General features: G+C 38.7%; 1 protein-coding gene across 2 annotated transcripts in view; it reads right to left on the bottom strand.

The window, feature by feature from the left end:
• Positions 1-846: 846 nt before the first annotated feature.
• ARHGAP10 (Rho GTPase activating protein 10) overlaps positions 847-20972 on the bottom strand; it is a 147550-nt gene continuing 127424 nt past the window's right edge. For both annotated transcript variants that reach the window (XM_086746308.1, XM_086746309.1), the window contains 3 exons: positions 12548-12679; positions 11023-11114; positions 847-1654 (listed from right to left, as the gene is read on the bottom strand). In XM_086746308.1, the coding sequence (XP_086602434.1) occupies positions 1566-1654; positions 11023-11114; positions 12548-12679 (313 nt within the window). In that variant the 3' untranslated portion in view covers positions 847-1565. The remainder of the gene's footprint in view (positions 1655-11022; positions 11115-12547; positions 12680-20972) is intronic.

Here is a 20972-nt window from a genome sequence, read left to right as displayed (position 1 = left end):
CGCCTCCGAGCGGTGAGGTTTAGTGCTGGAGAGCTGTACTGACTTGGCCCAACGTTGCTCCATCTGGAAATGATTTCTGCATAGTCCAATGCTCTGTGCAGTCTGGGCAAAGGAACAAAATAATGGTATGGAGTTAAATCTTACGGGGGGAAAAAGCCATCCCAACCTTAAGGCAGCATTAACCATTAGCTGGTTTACTAATCACATTAGTTACAAAAACTTGCAAGCTAAGTACATCTGCAGTAAATGACTCAAAATCCACAGAGTCCAATTGAACAAATAGGTGAGCCTGTACGAGCACGTCATCCCGTCATATTTTCCTGCATGCTTTCCACTGCCTCCCAGAGGGTCTTACTTGAGGAGAGAAAAATACAAAGATTAATGATAAACTGCATGTAACTTCAAAAAAAAAAAAAATCACAAGGCACAGATTTATACACCACAAGATTTCTGGAAGCTTTTCCTGCGACCACAGATAACTCTCTTCCTACTCCGACAGTTCTACAAATTATGAGGCAGCTACTTGAGGACTCTGATACTATGAAGTATCATTAAGACGTTATAATTGACAATTACAGAGGAGGAAGAAAGGGAAGCTGAGGAAGGAGCTAGACAGACAGACAACAGATAAAATGCAAAATGCCTCCGGGATGCTCAAGGATCGCAGCCAGAGATTCTCTTTTTCCTTTTGGCTTGAGCTTGCAGAGTTGCCTATTTTAAGTAAGCGAGGAACGTTCCCCGTCCATTTTGGAGCCTGCTTGAGGCTGACTGCGTACAGCTGCCAATAATTATTTCACATCATAACTTACAGAACCAGAGCGAAATAGTCTCCAACATAGGAATGACTTAGGTCAAATAGCAAACAACATTTTATTTCATTTACAGTGATATTTTTGAGTAGCAAAGGAACCATGACATATAGGAGCCTGTAATAAAAGTTCATATGTCTTATCTTTATAAAATAAATGAAATCATACACACAACATAAACAAATGTGTTCTTTAAAGACATTTGAAAAATGTCATGTCTTGATACCTATTATTTTACTTACTGGTGTCTGTTCCATACTGTCTATTCAACTTTGAAATATAATTTAATTGTCAGCATGACAGCTTTTTTTTATCCAACAGTATTTCCCAAACCCAAATAATATTCTGCTAAAAATGCTGGTGATCAATGCGTAATCTCCAGGACACTAAGTTTATAAAAATCTTCTTCAATTGATAGTTGAGTCAGAGATCAACCAAATATTTGACTTAAAATGCTAGTTATCTTGCAAACAAACATACCACTACTGCTTTTTACAACTGAAAAACGCACCCTTATTAAAAAATTAATCTATCCCTCCATCCCCCTTTCTTGTCTCCCCACCCATTCCAACCCTTAAAGAATCTTTTTTTTTGTAATTCATATTTGGCAATACTTAATGTCTTTATACAGATTAGGATCTTCAACCCATAGTCAGGCTCTTCGTTGATTAAATGCAGTCACAGAAGTAGAGAGAAGTGACTATAACAAAAATCCATGGATACCATGTACACCTTCTTGGCGTTCAATGCACAAAGCTATAAAAACTGAACATAATTTTGTGGAATAAGTCCTCTCTTGCCATTTAGTGTGCCTTCTAGCCATCCTGGTTCTCTGGAAAATTGCACTGCAAAAGAAAAGGAAAAAAATTACTGCATCTTTTTATGCTTGCATTAGTACTTTTAGCCTTACCTCCATGACACCAGGCAAAGCATCCATAAAAACATCCAGTCTTCTGCAATAACCAGTTTAAGAAACTGGCTAGGAAAGATGAAGAGGATTATTAACTTGGCTTAAATACTTGCAAAACATAGGTACTTGAACTATCTTCTGCAAAGCATACAGTATACATGGTGAAGTAACTTTTAGGTGCAGGAGACTTAATTGAGGAAACAGTTAATGGCACTTAGGATGGGTTTATAAACTAGAAAATCTAGATGTCTTTGGGGAGAAGTCAGAATTCATATCAAACAGTAGGAAACTATGGCAGTAGCTGGGGGCAAAGCAAGACCAAAAACCTGTCTTGAGCAGAGGTGACGAATCTGGAAGCTCAGAGCCACAGAGAAATGGCATAGGACCTTACTCTGCATGAAAAGCAAGCAAGTAAAGGATTCCAGGGAAACAGAAATGAGCCAGATGGCACTCCCAAGTATCATCTCTTCACAGAGTAGAGCTGCTATTGGAAGAGACCAATGGACAAAATCTGAATCATTCTTCCGGTTAAATCCTCTCTCTGAAATTCAAATACTTAGTGCTATGCACAAAACACAAAGGAAAGGCTTGAACGATAACACCTTGCTCCTTACTGCCATCCTGAGTGTTTACGACTGCTGATCCCAAAGTTTATGCAAGAGTATCTGCAAATCTAAAATAAGAAAAATTTCAGACTCTAAATGCCCCACAAGTTATTCTGTGAGCAACAGAACTAATTAAATCTGTCTTCCTACATATATTTTGACCACATTTGACAGGAAATTAAAAGCAGCATAAGCCTCATTTCTTTGGAAAACAGACTAAAAAGTCCTCAAATTCCCCTATCAATTTTCTTCTAAGAATATGGTACGGGTACTGACTTACCTATGTAACTGTAAAATCCCACACTTTTAGCGACCTACGATATTCTCTACCATATTAATTTATCCTGACAGTGCTTCTGAGACAGACATTATTTAGGGAAGAGATCAGACAAATGCTGAAACGTGCTGCCAGCCACGTCAGTGCTTTATTTTAAACACATTAACACATTGGGGAATGTGATATTTGTAGCCTTCTACAAACCAGGGAAGTAACAGTTAAGAGAGAGCAACATGTTGAGTCTCACTTTCAAAAGCATTGTAAAGCTCTAAATTGGAGCACTTAAAACATACTTTTCCCCGAGTTTTTTCCTTGTGCCCTATTACAGTCAGACAGCGAAGCTAGAAGCTGTGCTCAGAAGCCACGGTTTGAACAGCAGCTGTACCTCCAAGGAATCCAGAAAACAAAACAAAGGATACTGTTAGTGTAGCTTCAGATCAAAAGTCTGGGCTTATATTTATAATGAGTATGTTTGAGAGAAAGATTCCAAAGGAGAAAAAAAAAATACACAGAAAATACCTTTTAGGATCCCTGCGCACACAGTAACCTACATTACTATTAGTAACTAGCAGGCCCTCCTCTGCCTTTGTCATTTTTATTCCACAATTACAGAGTACACATGCGTTCGAAACTGCAATGCTGACACCACCACAAACCTCCCTGCAGAAGCTCCGCCGCGGCGGCTGTAATTCTACCCTTTCCAGCAAACACGCCAGCAGCTCTAGCGGGCAGCCAAGGCTCTCCCCGAAGGCTCCCGTGCCTATGGAGCACATCTGTCTTACAGGAAACAAACTCCAAAAAATGACAGATTAGGAAGAAAAACAACTAGAAAACTTGCAAGTAGGAAATGTCTACTTGTACTGTGGAGCTCAACCTCAATTTATATTAGCGAGAGGATAGATAGCACTGGCATGTTAGCAGCTATAAATCAAAGCCCTGCGCAAAACGAGGGCAGCTCTCGCCTGAGACGATCCGGCTGAAATTTAGATTTACCTAAAATTTACTCAGGAGGAAATGCTCAAACTATGCTGAATCACTTGGCTCAACGCAACAGCAAATTTCAGAATAAATATTTTCTAAACAAGTTTGAGAAGATATTACTGAACCCTGCACGCTGTAGCACCTTCAGAGATAATGCACGACGGCTGAGCGATTGGACGGGAGTGACAAATACCATTTTTACCCAGGAAGACCAGACATGGATGGAACAACTGAGCTCTGCGCTTGGGAAATTGAGTATTGTACAAGTACGTTACACAGCTCAGGGCCTCCTCATTTGTTAGCAGGAGTTTCTTGTAGACTCTATAAGGACTGAAGAAAGCGTTAGCACTCAGATTACACCCAAGATCACCATTTCTAGAGATTAGGCTTTTTTTTTTTTTAAAAAGGCACCAAGAAGTAATTCTTAATATCCAGCAGCAGTGGCAATTGTCATGTCAGGTAAGACTTCTGCCCCCATTCAGATCACCTTACTCGAGAAGGGTTAAGATAACCACGTACATCACTTACTTCTTCTGGAGGCAAATGATATTAACGGGGAAGCTGTCCAAATGTAAAGCTGCTTTAAGCTCGGGTGATCCTGTTTTCTTTGCTAATCCATTTCCAAAGTATAGTGTAAACCAGCATTCATTTAAAATAAAAAAACAGTTTACCATACAAAAGACACTTTGCTACCACACGCAGCTCTTCTTAAACACAGGACACAGGCTATTTCTGAAAAAATACCCTGCTCAGGAGATGTTCCATAGTGTCCCCTTTCTGTCATTTCTTCTCAGTCAACTACGATTACAGTTCTTAGCACTTTCTCAGGCCTGTCTCATTTAAAAATACCTTGCTGCAGAAACTACACATTTGGCCTTAAAACTACAACTCATTATTGGACCAAGCATCCCACAGGACTAAGTCTTACATTGGCTATGGACAGGAAGGGAAAATATTTGTGGAATAAAAGATACAGAGCAGAGAACTAAAAATTAAATATTTCCAGCAAGGTTTAATGAGTGTATAGAAGACTGCACAACAAAATCAACCAAAGAACCACCACCAAAAGCCACCACCTCTTAGGACAGTGGAAATAGCAGCAAAGTTGAGAGCCCAGAGTGGGACGGCGGCTTCCTCAATACCTGGTGCTAGGCCACTTCAGCAGTCTCACTCCAAGCGGAGGCAAAGCGTAGAGAAGGAGGATGTCTGACCATCCGTGTGACGGACGGCAAGTGCTACGGACCCCAACTCAAAGGGACAAACAGAATCAACAGACTTTCAACTTGAAATGAGATCTCCAAGTAAAAGCTTTTCTGATTTCATCTAAACAAGAAAAACAGTAAGGTCAACTTGGCATTTGCAGCATTCCTTCTAAATTTTCTGAAGTCTCCATAAGAACTAGCTTCAGAATTGCCAATGTTATGATTATCTAACTGCAAATACATAAAATTTGCAAGCAGCTCTCCCCAGACACCCCATGCTATAAGCAGACCTCCTTCTGCTTTGGTAGATCAAAAGTGTCACCGGTCTCAACTACAAATGAGACCATGGGCCCAAGACTCATTTCCACAGCGGTACTGATTCATTGCCTACATGCCACTAACTTTAGCAGGACCGAATCAGACACTGATTCGCACGGAATTCCACACCTTCGGAGAAATTAGCTATTTTAGGAGGAAAAAGAAACGGTGGAGTCAATCTAACATGCATGGTGCCTGGCACAAAAGGGCCTCCCTTTCTGATGGACTACTTTACCAAACAAAGTAATGACCTAAACAAATCGTATAAATAGGGACTGCATTTTGTGGGCAACAGAAATCTCATTGCTAAAACCGCTACAATACCAGAATACGCTTCCATAGAACTCAATCACGCCAGTCAATTTTTCACCAGGAAATTAAATTAAAGCAACAAAATGTGCTTGCAAGCATTCTGTGTTTAGAAATCCCTGTGGATTTTTGAAACAATCCCTATGGGTAAAGCTGACTGCAGAAATACACAAACATTTATCATGCTTAGGGTTAGCATGAATTTGAAATTGTTGTATGTTGTGAGAAGCAGAATTATTTTGTGGACAGGACAGAGGGCTAGGAGTCAAGGGGTCATCTTCCTGACTCTGCTAAAGATTTACTATAAAATAAAACCAGTTTTCCTAAAAGGGTTCAGGCTTGTGAACAACAGCAATCATACTGATAAACTATGACAAATTAGTGATTGTGGGATTCAGCTTGCAGTCGGAGACTTCCCTGTGTAGAAGTGTCTAAGCTCCTATTATACCTGCTGGAGATCTAGTCAATCCAATGAATAGAGAGAGCATCCAAAAAAAATCCTAAAATAGAGGCAAGTGGTTGGTCAGTTGAGTTCCCTGCACTGTAACTGGTGACCTGTCAATAGACATCGAGATTTGGGGTCTTTCTCCTGACTTGATTCCCATCCCATCTGACAGCTGAACATCTCTGACAGTCCCGCACACACACCCTCTACAATGTAAAACACATTAACTTAAACATCTTCCATTTTACACTCCCCTTTCCATTAACATTTATCTTCCAGAGACCACTGCTGGCAGGAGCAAAGTCTGACTGGTTAAGGCCAAACCACCTTCACTGACTTCCTAAAGTTTCTAGCAAAGTCAGTAGGGATGTGGTAGTGCTCATCTGGTACTTTTATTGGTGAAGGGACCGTAACTTTCAGCACCAGTTTGAGGTAACTACCTCCAAATGGCGTGCAGGTACCTGAAAAGGAGAACATCTGTCCACAGCCTGCACACTCAGTTTCTCCAGGTGTAAAATGGAGATAATTAATGCACGTGAATGTTTCCAAGTGCTTTGAAATCCACAGACAAAAGGTGCATAAAGAAGTAGCTTTATCCTCATTTTTACCTCAACGAAAGAATTGTTTGCACATACAGTGCAATACAGTATTTGGGGAGTAGTACTTCTCTTTGATGTAAATCCTTCATTTGTCAGTACCATAAAGAAAAGCAGTTCAGAAGCCACAGCATGAATAAGAGGGAAGAGAGTGCCTTGGAGTCAAAACCAGGGACGCTAACTAAGGCTGGCACTTTGTTACGCAAGGAAAGACAGAGGGGGATGACAACGGCTGCATGAACACGGCTTTTTGTGTTCCTGCTATGCTTGGTAGGGAAGATGGGTGCCACACCTTTCCTGAGGAAAATTACTATAACAAAACACTTTCTCAGTTTTCCTCATATTTTCTCTCCCCTAAAATTTGATTTTTAAATTTGTAAAAGGCTTTGGTGAGAGCTATCTTGACAAGTTTTCAGGAAGCCTTCCTGCTAGCAATACTGCCAAGGAATTTTGTTGTGTAAACATCATTTACCCTATCTAAAACACTTTTCCCTAGTGAAATTCCCATCTTCTGACTCCTAAGCAGTCTCTTTCAAGAACCAGAAATCTAATAACGCTTGGCTCCAAGGCTGGCAAGGTTTCAATGCCGGGCAGTCTGATTATTCTTTCCATGATTATTGGGAATATCTGCTCCAATAACAAAAATATACAGCCAGGATATGTCTCTCAATCTCCAGCCATATTCTGTTTCGCCCCATATGTGCCCTTATCCAGCTGCAAACTCTTCAAACTTTGCCTCCAACCACCTGAATCATATTGTTATGTGCTGTCAATAATATAGCCTGTAGCAACTGGGAAATAAAAATATTGGCACAGCCTAAGGTATATTGAACTGGAGATTTTATAAAAAAATCTTGTGGATGTTCTTCAGATTACATTATTCATTCTCTTACGCAATTCAATTAAACAGAAAACTTTGCCTTTTCTTTTTAACTTGCCAGATGGCACCTTAGCATTTACGTTCTATGACACTTTAACGGAAAGACTGTGGGATTTGGGGTAGCCCAAAATATGTGCAATCCTGAAAATACCTGAATATGCAAATGTTCAGATTCTATACAGATTCCTATCAGGTGATGTAAAGCTCAATTTAAAATATTAGTAAGCTAACGTTGTCAGCCTGAGACACAAACAGATTTTTTTTCCTCATTTAGAAACAGGAAATGGAGACAGAAATAAAGGTTAAACTCTTACCTTCCTGCACCAATATATTACATTTAGCAGCTATGGCAGGTGCAAGACTGTACTTCACTAAATGCCATTATCCTGTCTCAGGCTAGAGCAGCCAGAAAGATTCATCCAGGATAATAACAGATAAAAGAAAACTGCTGCAATCAACATCTATGGACCAAGCGAGACAAAAGAGAAGAACACGGGAGGGAATGGGAAAATAAAAGAAAAGAAAGCAGAAAAGAGAGAGAAGAGAGAGCAAAAAACTCAACAAACAAACAGTGAGAGGTGAAAGAGATTGGATTAGAAAAGTGAGACAGGCAGGGTGGAAAAAGGAGAGACAGATAAAACCTTCACTAATGGAAGCAGCACTTTTTAGTAGACATTAATTTAACAGTTACTTTAATGGTTGATACTCGCTGTATGTCAACTTGATTGATGCGTTGTCACTTTGATAGTTAAGGTTATTGGTAGAGCTGCAGAATTGATGTATTATTACTTTAATTCTTCATTTGGGGGCTTTATTAGGGCATATGGGAATTTAAATTGAGTAACTAAAGAACCTGAATTGATTCACTGGAATCTGATCCCAGCGCAGACACAAGGGTGCCTAGCACAAAAAGAAAAGGTCTATGTGAAGGCATTTCAGAGCTTTCAAATATGGAGACTGGTCTGCACTTTTTCTGAGAATACCTTCCTGTACTGACAGAGCCACCCACGACACAGCCTACTGGGAACCAGTAAGGAATGACCATTGAGTTATTATGTACGTCCAGTTACTGCCTTATTACTTGCATGCTCTCCTCCTTTGTTCTGCCAATCCACACCCTGAAAGCCCTGCAGGGCATGGACAATGCCTACAAAACAACCAGGATACAGCAGAAGAAAGAAAAACAAATATATTTAAGGAAATGTGATCTTTCCCATTGGAAATCTGCAATTAGGTTTTCAGAATGCAAATCCACGTGACGTTTTCCCAAGCTTCCAACCTATTTGTATGAGGATATGGAAAAAGAGTCTTACAGTTGAAACACTTCTCCACAGCCGCCAGAGTCGAATTCTGTACTTGCTCTTGGACAATCCAACTCTCTAGTTGAAAAACTCAACTGAGGCCGAAATGCATTGAAACTATGGTAGCTTTGGCACAACTTCTAGTGATCTCTTCACACAAGAAAAAAAATCTTAACGTTGCTTTTACACAAACACGCGACACAGAAGCAACTGCTTCTTGAAAGACTTCCTTATCCCATGCCAACACAACAGCAACCCTTGCTGTTCTGTGTTAGAAATGCCTCTCTTCTACGTATCAGATCTTTTCCTCTCTGCACCAGATTTTCTTCCTGTACACAGTTTTATGTCTGCTGAAGATCCCCATCAGTCATGTTTTAAAAAACTTAAATTAAAGTAACTGGCATTAGAGACTCTTAAAAAAGCAATCATTTAGCTAATTCATCTTTAAAAGGTTTCCCACCTAACTTGATTCAGACGTGATTTGCCTGCCAGGCAGCTCTAATAGGAAACATCAAGTACAATTTTGTAAAATGAGTGCTAGTGGGGAAAAACCTAGTGGGGACCCCAGACCACTTGACACTGAAGAAGAAGAAAAAAAAAAAAAAAAAGAAAAAAAAAAAAAAAAAAAAAAAAAACCAGCACTGAAATCTGGACCAGGCTTACTATTAAACTTGTTTGGGAGGAGCAGAGAATAGGAAGGTCCTGTGCTCTGTCTGCTTTAAAATAAGCATCACAAAGAACAGGAACATGTCTGTGTGATTTTGTTGTTGTTGTCATACGTGCTAAAAAAAATAAGATTCTACCGAGTTTCCCATTTGTTTCAGCTCATTAAACAAATTAGGAATGTTCAACTGAGGTTGGGGAGGACAGCACGAAAATATTTTCATTTATGAGAAAAACTTTCCTACGCACACTTTTGATCCAGTGCTAACAGAGTTAACAGGGTACATTTTGGGAAATACAAGAATATTTTGTTAGCTTTATAATGCCTGCAGGTTGATGTTTTCCAGCTGTTTTAGACTGTGTACGTAAACTGGGAATTTGGAATACTCCATCTTTCTTGGACATCCAACTAAGGATTCTCACAGGTCTTATTTGAATGACTGGGCAGTACATCCCCCATGTGCATTTGGTCATGCAGAATTAAATATCATTTTCCCTCTGAAAAGCACATATCAGATTTCTGACCTGGTAGCAAGCTAAAAACTGACAATGGATGAGAAGAAAACAGGCATTACCGCAGAATTTCCAGATTCTTTAGAGGCCAGTGTGCCTCTTACTACCCTCCTGCCTCTAGACAGAGTGAAAGACTAAAATATCAATCTCAGTACTCACAAGGTTCTTAGGGATGTAATTCTCAGATCACTTTGGATCCCTCAGTCTGCACAGAACTTGGATGAAGATCTGGCCAAACTTAAGTCTTCTGGTCTTTAGTATGAATGTAATTTTTTATCAAGGTTTTGTAACAAACAATGGTCTTACCATGCTGCTGCTATTAATTAATTTCTGCTTAGAAGTATTATTCAATTGCATTCCAGTAACACGAACTGCTGAATTTGTCCAGGCCCTGTTGAGTCATTCCATACCATCTCTTTCTTATAATAAGAATTTCCTTGTGACAGTAAGAAACTACACTCTAATGTCATCTTCTGCGTCTTCAGAGTTTGTATTACAGTAGTCACTAGCATAAGGTTTAAAAACTAAAACCGTTCCTATCAGTTTGAAGTCCCTGTGCAGCTGCTGAAGAGTAGAGCCATGGAAGCTCACTGAGGATCAACACAGTCTTGACCACAGGAATGACCTTCTGAATGTTCACATGTAATACCATATTTGAGTTCACTGAAATCTTTAAATACAGGTCTTCATTCTGCACCTCAGTGAATATTCCTTTTTCTACAAGTACATACACACCCTAAGGCATTCCTTGATCCAAAAAGTAAACACTCCCTTTTCTCTCCTGTGATCACCTGATTTACCTGGAGCTCTGCTTGCTTGAAAATCCTTGAAAAGATTTTTTTTTTCTTTAAATGAAAGCCCATATATTATTTTACAACAATGGCTAAAATATAATAAATAAATAAATAAATACAGTTTCATAGGCCAAGATGTTTTTCTTTCGCTGAATAACCTTTTTTTGGTACTACAGCACATTTAAATGATGCTGAAAAATTAGACCAGTTGAAAGTGTCTACTCACCAGTAATCAAAGGCATTGCCTCATAGTTCTAAGTATATGCTAGGTAGCTTCTGCGTACCAGAAATCTTCTATATCATCAACTGTGTGCCATCAGCAACGTTGGCAGAATAAGCTTGTATTTTTATACACAGCCATTTTAGCAGTTTTGTCAATTTGCTTTTCATTGCTTTATATTTATTCAAGCACTACTTACCATCTTCAAAAATTGCTCCTGTCTGAAATGATAATTCAGAACTATGTTCTGCTTCACATGGATAAACTGCTCTTGCTTTTCGGTGGGCAACACTGGAATGAAATTATGAATTATAGTCATTTTTGCTATTAGGAAGACACTCATTTCTCAACCATTCTCTCTCCATTCTCATTTGGAGGGGACTAAAACTTTAAACAACATCTCACATGCATCATTACAGGCTTATATTTCATACACACAAATGTCAAAACTGAATCTTCACAGCTTACTGTTGTCATTTCTAATATCACACTCCAAACTTTATGCACACTTATTTTTATGATAGTTAAACTCTACTTCCAACTACAGTTAAAATATTGCCAAGTGCTAATGAGCAATGGAACCAATAGTAGGCAAAGCCGACTATACTTAGACTAATCATCATGGTATCTTCTGAAACACTTCTTCACGCATCTTGGAATTCGGCTTTTCACTGTCACTGTACAAGATTCGCTTTTTATATTTGTTTACAATACAACATTACCAGACTGCTGAAGATGCTGTTTTGTCCTGAACACAGTAAGGTTTCTAACATTTCAGGCAGTCTTTTAGAGGTGTTCTCAGGATGCTCAATAATAAACCATCAGTGTGAATTTGTCCAAAGCACTCAGTTCTCCAAGTACCATAAGCAGAGATCTTGGAATATCTAAGTATTTTTGGCACATCTTATTTAATCACGCCTTTGTGAACTGACAGTTTGCTGCTGCCCAATGATACTTTGTTTAAACACAGTACCCACACCACTAAATCATCTTTTGTTGAGCCCAGGCAACAACAACTACACATAAAACATTGGGAAAGACTCTCCCTGCCCCAAGGAATTTGCAGTTAAAGAAACAATGCAGTTCTGGTGCAAAATGTGACCAGAAATGAGAAATAGAATTTTGTGACCAAGTGTGGGAAGGATTTATGAATATACCCAGCTACTTTAATTTGCTAAGCAAATATTATAAAACTTGAAGGAAAAAGCTAAGACACTTCTTCAAAACATGGACAACAACAAGGAAGGAAGCAGAAACAGAATGGAAGGAAAGCAGATCAAAAGAGTGAAAGGGAAGAATGAAACCACGGAGGCAGGTAAAGACATGGGAAAGTGTTTCAGAGGCAAGAAGGCTATGTTGAGAAACTTAAATTTGACATGAGTGGCTAGGTGAAAGAAAGAAGCTGTATTTTAAAAAACACTAAGAGAGTCACTGCAGTAAAGAGACACTATGAACAAGACCTAATTGACCACCCAAATCAAAGTCTGCCTGTATCAACCAATAAGGCACTGACTCAATCTGAGTGTCTTCTGTGAGGAAGGTGTTCAAAGGAAAAGACAACAAAGTAGACAGCTATTTTCATCTGTCAAAATTGCAAAGGTTGCATTTCTTGATTTGAGACAGTCATTCATGTACTGCAGAAGACACGAATTAGGTCTTTTTAAAAAGATACAGAAAAAAGGTGGCAACTAAATAACCAGCAAAAGTTGAAGCGTACATCATACCTTTCCACTGCCCTGTCACTCCCAGAGGCAGGGTTAGGGAAGAAGAAAGCGGATGGTGCAGTATTTGTGGCAGCTGAGTTAGCAGACGGAGCATTCATCCACGATACCATCGATGGGCGGCTTTGGCCAGCACTTAGAGGAAATACATTGAAGGCAGAATTAACAAGATGAATAAATTTTTTTTTCATACCAAAACGTTTGAATCTTTATGACTAGATAGCTAGTTAGATACTCAAATTCAAACCAAATAATAATGTTGCGCTGATTTTGCAGACACGGCCATCATCTGATTCTGCACTTCCTTCTTGAAAGTATTTCTCCTACATGCCCTACATCCTAAGCTAAGACAAATTACTTGAGGGGTATGACATAACCAATAAAAAGACAAAATTCCACATTCCTTCTCTAATAAAGACAGATACAATGAAACTGCATATAGCAGGCTATTATTTGAGCTGCCACTTTGCCTTTACAAGTTTTGATGAATCTATTTAAAAACCTTCTCAGCGCTGTGCTAAGGCACATATGACTGGGAAGGTTTCAAAAGAGGCTGCAGCTATTACAACACCGGGATCACGATGCTGGCTCTGGATTGAGATCTCATCCGCATAACTGTGTAGATCCTGCCTCAGTGGCTGCCCTCACGAACACGCTGCTCAAATACGTGTTAAATTAATGCCTGAATACATAGGTGTCACAAGAGGAGAAGAAATAGCAAAGTTAAAACTTTTAATAGTCGTTGAAAAACAAAGTCCTCCCCAACATAAAGGATGTTCCTAATTTTACACCTTAAACAACTAAAGCATTCCAGCGCTGGAAAGCTTTCTTCACCGCATGGACAAAACAAGACATAATCCAAACATTTCATGTCAGGATATCTTTGGAACAAAGAGCTGGACTTCAAGCAGTTTCTAAGCAGAAATAGAATTAAAATCATTCGCACACAGCTTTCACATCATCTCTCAGAAGTGCAGACTTCACAATACAGCATTTATCAGTTTGATTTAACCCAAGATTAACCTCTCAGATAGCATAAATCTGCAAAGTACCACCAAAATCTAGGAATCCAGTCAAGAAGGTTTTCGTGGGGTGTAAATGCACACATAACCTAGGTGGATAGACCAAAAGCAAAAAAAGGGACCAACAATCACCCCAGTTAGAATTGTAAATGAATAAAAGAAGGCAGGAAACCTAACTTATATAGCCGATTCTAATTTTCTTGTGCACTGGAATACTTCATTTCTAGAAGAAAGGATCCCTATTATTGGTTTGTATAACATTATTTACAACCAAATTCAACTTGAACAAACTGATTTTCCTAGTCAATATACGTCATAGTCATCCTAGCAATGACATAGTTAAGCGGATGTTTATTTTTATTATTAATTTTTAAATTTAGTACATTATAAAATGGTGAATGGCACATTCCTTATTTAACAAGACAATAGTTTTTCCTTTGAATCTGTGTCAGGCAGCATTTGGATGAAAACTGGAATTCACAGTGTATGAAAACATCATTCTACAGTTAAATCCACTGATAAAAATGAAACTTAAATGTGCTGGAATCATAACCAGAAGGATTTCTCAAAACATGTTCTGCTTTTAAAACTATCAGATTTACCAGATAAAGGAAGGACTCATATGTAGTAAACTGAATGAGAAGCTGGATTGTGCTGACTAGAAACATATTTCACGTTTAACTTTGGGAAGAGGATATCTAGTCTGCTTCACCACTTCCGAATCTTCCACTCCACAGTTATTTACATTTTCCAATAATTACATACTTTTGAAGACCAGCACCTACATATTTTTGTCTTTTACTTTTACTTGAACTTGTCCTCTTTCTCCCATTTTTACCTAATCATTGAAAAATTTTCCTCAGGTAAAACAAAAAGCTTCAGCTAAAAGCTAATTCATTCAGAGAAGAAAAAAACAAAAAGCGAACTCCAGCATTTGTATTATTTTCTCAAAAAAAAAAAAAAAAAAAAAAAAGGACAATAAAAAATTTCTCAGTGGTACTGTAAAGTTTGTAAAGTTTGCTAGAAAGTTCTCCCTGATCCTGCACATAATGTATATGTGGAGAATTAATTTTAACTCGGTAACATAGAAGGTGAATGTAAGACAAAAGTTTTTCAAAAGTGAATTAAAAGTATCCTTCTCGCATAGACTAAACTAGTTAAAACAATCCTGGTATATAAAGAAAAAAACATTTTCCTTGTGCTTTTATTTATTCAATTCAAATCATTTCCAACATAAAGATTGGGGTAAGGCTCACTTCTGAAACCTGTAAAACTACAGAAGATAGAAAAACAATATACCAAGTCTCTACTGCATACCTCAGATGTGTGTTGTTTGGTTCTCAACAAGTGAACAATAGAGTCTTCCTTTTATTGAATATTCATTGAAACATGCATCTTATTAATCTATGCAACTTACTTGATCAGCTCTAGAACAACACACACAGCTTATGTGTAAGACATGGGATTAATAATTTCAAAACACTACTCAGAACAGTCTACAAAAGATACTCTCTGACCCAGGAAAGCAGTGGTCATTCTTAAGAATACTTGGAATAAATACGAGATGGTTTCTCGTTGAAACTTGGAGAGGAAAGAAAAAAAAAAGAGAGGAAAGGTGTGCAAATAAAGGAACAGAAGTTGAAATAAAATGTTCAGATCCATATCATGCCATGTTCATTTCTCAAGTTACAGAGACTAAACAAAAAGTCAACTTGTAATTTATCAACTAGTAAGATCATACTGTCCTTCACCAGGCAGCATTTAAACACTGGCAGGTTTTCTATGAATTCTGAGCCACTCCAGCAGTTCTAGTCGAAAAATGCTCCAGAAGCACAGGTACATGGAGTGCTGGGCTGTTCCCTTCCCCACTTTTTGATGAAGTCCCTTAATATATCTCAGCTGTAGCAAAAGCACTGCAGCACAGCTCCTGAATTCGCCTGTCACTTTCAGCTCCTGGTTACCGAGCAAAAGATCATGCTCTAGGATCCAGCGGAGGAAAAAAATAAAACCCACATTTTTCAATAGCCATAGTTTCACTATGTTAAGAAGAAGGTAAAAAAAAAATATGTATAGATTTAAATATGAAGCACGTTCTAGAATTTCAAGGGTCTTTTTTACTTACCATACTTGGCTATCTCAAGAACAACTTCATTTTATTATGAAAACAGGTTTTACTCAATAGGAAAAATCAGTTCCAATGTTCCGGTGTGTAAGCAACAAACTGCTGGATTTTATTTTTTTTTCTTTGAAAAGATTCTAGCGATAGCAAAGTTACCTTGCTATGAAGCTTTGCATGCCTTGTTTATCAAGATGATGATATATTAGAAAGTATTGCGTATCTTATCATATAGCATCTCAACTTTAAGAAGGTATGTTGAAGAAATCTTTTCTCCTAAGGGCTAAAAGGAAGGCAATGCATTTCCTGTAGGGAAGGAGAGGGGACATAACCATCTCTGAGAAAAAATGCTAATGTCTGGCACAGTGAATGCTGGGAGAAGAGAGCAGGGGAAATGGCCTTACTGAAAATAAGCTAGAGATTTTGTACTGATATTCAGAAACAAACTCCTGAAAGCAAGATTTTATTGGATGTTTATCTGGCTGGTTCCTAAGGTAACACAGCTAAAGAGCAGCCTCTTATCTTGAGAGCAAGGAAGAGACTCTGAAAAGAATCTACACTGAAACTCTTGAGAAAAAAAAGGGTTGTTTCAGAGATGAGCTTGGCAGCCCCATGGCTGTCGTACCAGAGTGTCTGGCTGACATAAATTCAATGAAAGTCTTCTTAAAAGGTTTCATTATAAGATAACACAGTATATCAGAAGGTGTTGGCTATTTCTGATTCGATATGCAATCCAATACTCTCCACCACCAGACAACAATCTTCCTGCATGTTAAAATCCCTATGCCTTGGTGAGGCTGGGGAGCCGAAAAATACATGGACAAAATTATAGAAATTGCCATAGTTGCAGCAAAGTTGGAGACAAAACAGAAGGACAGAATTTCCTCGTCCGTGTTCCCTCTGAAAAGAAACTCCACCCCCAAAATTTAAAGTATGTCACATGCACGCAGTATTACTAAACCCTCATTTATAAAGAGCACATCAGCCAGCACTGAAACAGAGGTTTTGTTAAACCTGGATTGTGAAGTCTCAGTGAAGCAGCTAACACATTAGTGAAATGACCTTTCACATGCCAGTCTGGTAAATCTGAAGCTAATGTCTAGAGCAGCTGTCCTAAGTTAAAGCATTTTTAAATGGTAATTCAGACAAAGCAAAAATGAAGTAGATACATCTATAAGCTTGTAACATGATGCTGTTCCTTTTAGAAAAAGAAAAAAAATAAGTGGGCTGTGTTCTCTGGAATCATGTAAAGAAAAGAAAGAAGAAAAGAAAAGAAAAGAAGAAAAGAAGGGGGAAAAAAAAAAACAAATCAAACTTTAGCTCATCACAGTGGTTGCATCCACATCTCTCCCTGCTCCGAGCACACGGACCGCTTACCCTGTGCTCACGCAGCGGTGCGGCTGTCAAGCCCAGCTGCCTAGCCACTGGAAGACAAGGAGATGGCAAAGTCTTTTTTTGTACAAACCACATGACTAAGTTACATTATGCCTGTTTCAAGGGAGCTGCAAAATGAGGGTTATTGCTCTGCTTGCATAACAAAAAGGTACAAAAAGAAGTGCCTGCTCCGCTAAATCCACTCTCAAACTGCTGAGTCACTGAAGAGGTAGCAGCTGAAACAAAACCAAACTGCAAAATAAGCATAATGAGCAAAGAGCACTGCTACATACCTGGATGGTGCCTTCTGCAGCTGTTATAGCATCTTCTTTTAATAAAATAAGATGATGACATTAGATATTATAAAAAGTTTTCAAGACATTGAAACTGAAGTCACTCATCATTTATGTGAAATTGCAAATTCACACCACTGCCATGAAGTAAAAAAGAAACTATTCCAATTTTAAGGAGACTATAGATGCAGTCTACTAATATAGATATAACAAGACTGATGGGAATTAATTCAGCAGTCAAACAAAATTAATAGCTATCTCCAAGGCTTCTTTTACATGCAGAACACCACTATTCCTGCCTTCTCTTGCCATCTGATGGCTCTTTTAACATCAGTTTGCTCACCAGGAATTTGAACACCCTGAGATTTCACGAAGAATGAGTAGCTTGGTCACAAGCTGAAACCACTGAAGCTGACCCTGAAACCCTCAGGATGCTGCACAGCATGGTTCTCATCACCATTTTGAAAGCCTCTGTAGATATTTAAAACCCAAAACCCATGCCCATAGTGTAGCACATATACACCATTGAGCTGGGTAACAGAGTATTTTAGTGTCAGAAGAACCAATAAAGAACTGCAAAAGAAATTAAAGAAAGACTGGATTACCTCCTCTGTCACTGGTGCCTTGCATCTTCTTGAAAAGTCGTTTACATTGGTGCTTCTATTTCTCCTCTGGGTTTTGAGTACCTTCAGTAGTCGGACTGTCAGGACTGTATCTTACATGCTCCTACAGCAGAATCCAAGGTGGGATTCAGTTTGAAAACTATGACTCTTACTATTCTGAACTCTGAAATGTAACTGCTTTAACAAGCCTTGCACACCCACTCTTACACACACTCAGTGAAGAGGTTTGAGGGACAAGATGCCTTCCATCCCCTCCAGTTGCAAAATCCCAAAGGCTTAGAGAGGGAAAGAGGAGGGGGCAAGGTAAACAGATACTCAGACAGTATCATGTTCTTGAGGAAGGTTACCCCACATCCTGCACCATGACTCCATTCAGAACAACCATCAGAAATCACCATGTTCCAGCTCCCTAGGAAACCCAGAGACCCTGCAGTCTCAGATCCCAAAAATGAACCCTCCAGTGAAGGAACAAGACATTATTTTTTATGATATGAATGAAGAAGAGATCATAGATAATGGAGAAGACTTCTAACCAAAAAGGAAGACTCTGACCCAATTCTGAAAGCCCAGCAACACGAGGGGTAAGTCTGTAAGTTCTGCAGACAAGCCCTGCCATAGGGCATTGTACTGTAAGCACAAATAGATCTCATGACAACAATGGGGCCAGTTACAGTAAAAATCTTTCCTTATCCGAAAAGAATCCTCAGAAAGATTAATTACAACACATACCAAGTCCATGGAATACCAAGGGTTCAGTTTTCTTTGGTTCATCCTGAGGTCAGGCAAAAGCAGACATAAGGCAGTCCACAGTGTTCTAGGACATGACTTGTAATTCACCTTTCAACAAATCAGTCATCGTGATACAGGAAACCTAAGCTAATCCATCAGAGGTGAGCTGCCATGACAGGCAGCATTACTCCAGACAGGCCTCATATCCATAAATGGTTCTGGCCCACTGAGAAGTCAGTGAAGAGCTTGACGAGCACCACCATCCCAAATACTGAAGGTCAAGACAAGCAAAACTTGTCTTTACTCTGAAATTCTGGAATTACTGCAGGTAGCCTAAGACAATTCGATATTCTCAAGGCTAGTATTAGGCATGATCTCCTTTCCCTCTAGGATAATAGGAAGTTGCTGCCTTATGACTCCTTCTGCTAGAATTAGAGGAAATGGGCTCTGCAGCTTCAGGGAAGGACCACTTGTCAAAGCAGCACCTCAGAAAAATGAATTATTAGTGATGTGAGCATGCAGACACATACAAGACCAGACATGGCAGCAAGAGACTCCAATACCTAACCTGGACGTAAAAAGTTAACATCTCAGACAGAAAAGTCATGGAAGGTGCAGAAATTGGAAGGAGGAGATGGAAGTAGGGCATGCCCAAGTCTTACACAGATTCAGAGAATCAAAATGCACTGGGAACTGAGTGTACACAGGCCATAAAACCAAAATAGAACAAGTAATATTTTCTCTGAAGAAAATCTGTTGCAAAACGTGGAACTTCAGATGGATTCAAATACAAGGTCCTGTGGTTTAAGAAACAATACGCTTCTATTTCTCAAACAAGAGACGTCAGTTACCATAATTACCTTTTTTGGCATAGAGAAGGTTAGTTACAAATGTTAAAAATTCTAAAACTATGCTCAAACATAATAATTTCTAATGCATAATAAAAGAGAATTGGGAAAAATATTTTAATAGTAGCTAAACAATATAAAACAGGCTGAAGATTGAAAACAATTTTTATATAGGTAACCAAAGCCATGTAATAAATTCTATAATCAAACTACAACAGCCACAAAAAGTTCCCTTCATCCTTTTTTAATTCAATTATATCACTTCATGTCTGATATTGCATCTTTTGCACTATCACCTACTTCACTACAAGAGGACATTAATGAAAAAAACCCCCATCTTTTACAGACTCGAACTTACACTGTACCTTCACTTGTTTAGAGATATTTATTAGACACAGATGTATACACCTAGTTTAGCTATCACAGTATCCATATATTGTCTGCATATCTAAAGCCATAATATATTAGGGTGAAAGTCAAACCATGTAGCACTGGCTTTCAGCTGCATGTAAAAGGGAAGATCAACTACTGTTCCATAGTTCAGCTGCACTTTAAGAGCTATCCGTAAGCTCTTCTAATACATATCTTTAAAATCAAGACTATTTCTCTTACCAGAACAGCTTGGGGACTGGCTTAGAAAAGCTCTTCAGCTTCTTAGTCTGAAATCCTGAACTCCTCTTTGGAAATTAACATTTTGAATTATTAAAAATTTGAGTTTCATATACCATAGGAATAAAAATCTGAGTGATTAAAGCACATATTTTCCAGTGCCAATTGGGAAGGCAGAAAGTAATGTCAGGGCTGCATCCTCCAGGAAAGAGCTAGCAAGTCTCTTGCAAAAAAAAGACGTGGCAGATTTATTTACTTTTTGGGCAAATGCAATAGGAAAACTAGAAGCTTTGTTGGACAGAGAAAGTAATCCAGAGGATAAATTTCACTACACGCTTCACACTAATACTCTGTGGATTCTTCTATACCATGGTGTGATACTATAAGGTATTTCACAGAAACACAGACATAACTCTCTGTGTGGCTCAACTATGAGCTGGATAGACGGAACTAATTAAGCTGGTTTACAGTCTTCACCAAAAAAGTGTAAGAAACAAATACCACCACTCTACAAACCAAACCCACATGCACTAACTGGGGAAGCGAGAAAGGGGGTCAAGTAGCAACATCAATACCTTAAGTAGAAATTGCCAAACGATTTACAACACTGCTATAAAGCTCACATTGCATTAAGTGCATCCTTACACAAAAGTTCAGGCTTCCTCCGCTTTTAAGGCAGACACAGCACTAAGTGTTCACACAAGGAGTGCACAGTGCCTCATATACTATAAACTCACACTACAGTTTACTAAGCACCCGTATTCCTTTATAGGCAAATCCTAAGTAATTCTCAGCCTTTTATATCTTGTTAAGC

The sequence above is a fragment of the Chlamydotis macqueenii genome, chromosome 4 (genome assembly GCF_036417535.1).
Source record: "Chlamydotis macqueenii isolate bChlMac1 chromosome 4, bChlMac1.mat, whole genome shotgun sequence".
In the NCBI taxonomy this organism is placed as follows: Eukaryota; Metazoa; Chordata; class Aves; order Otidiformes; family Otididae; genus Chlamydotis; species Chlamydotis macqueenii.
The sequence above is the reverse complement of the archived record's forward strand: the minus strand, read 5'-3'. Positions and strand labels throughout refer to the sequence as shown.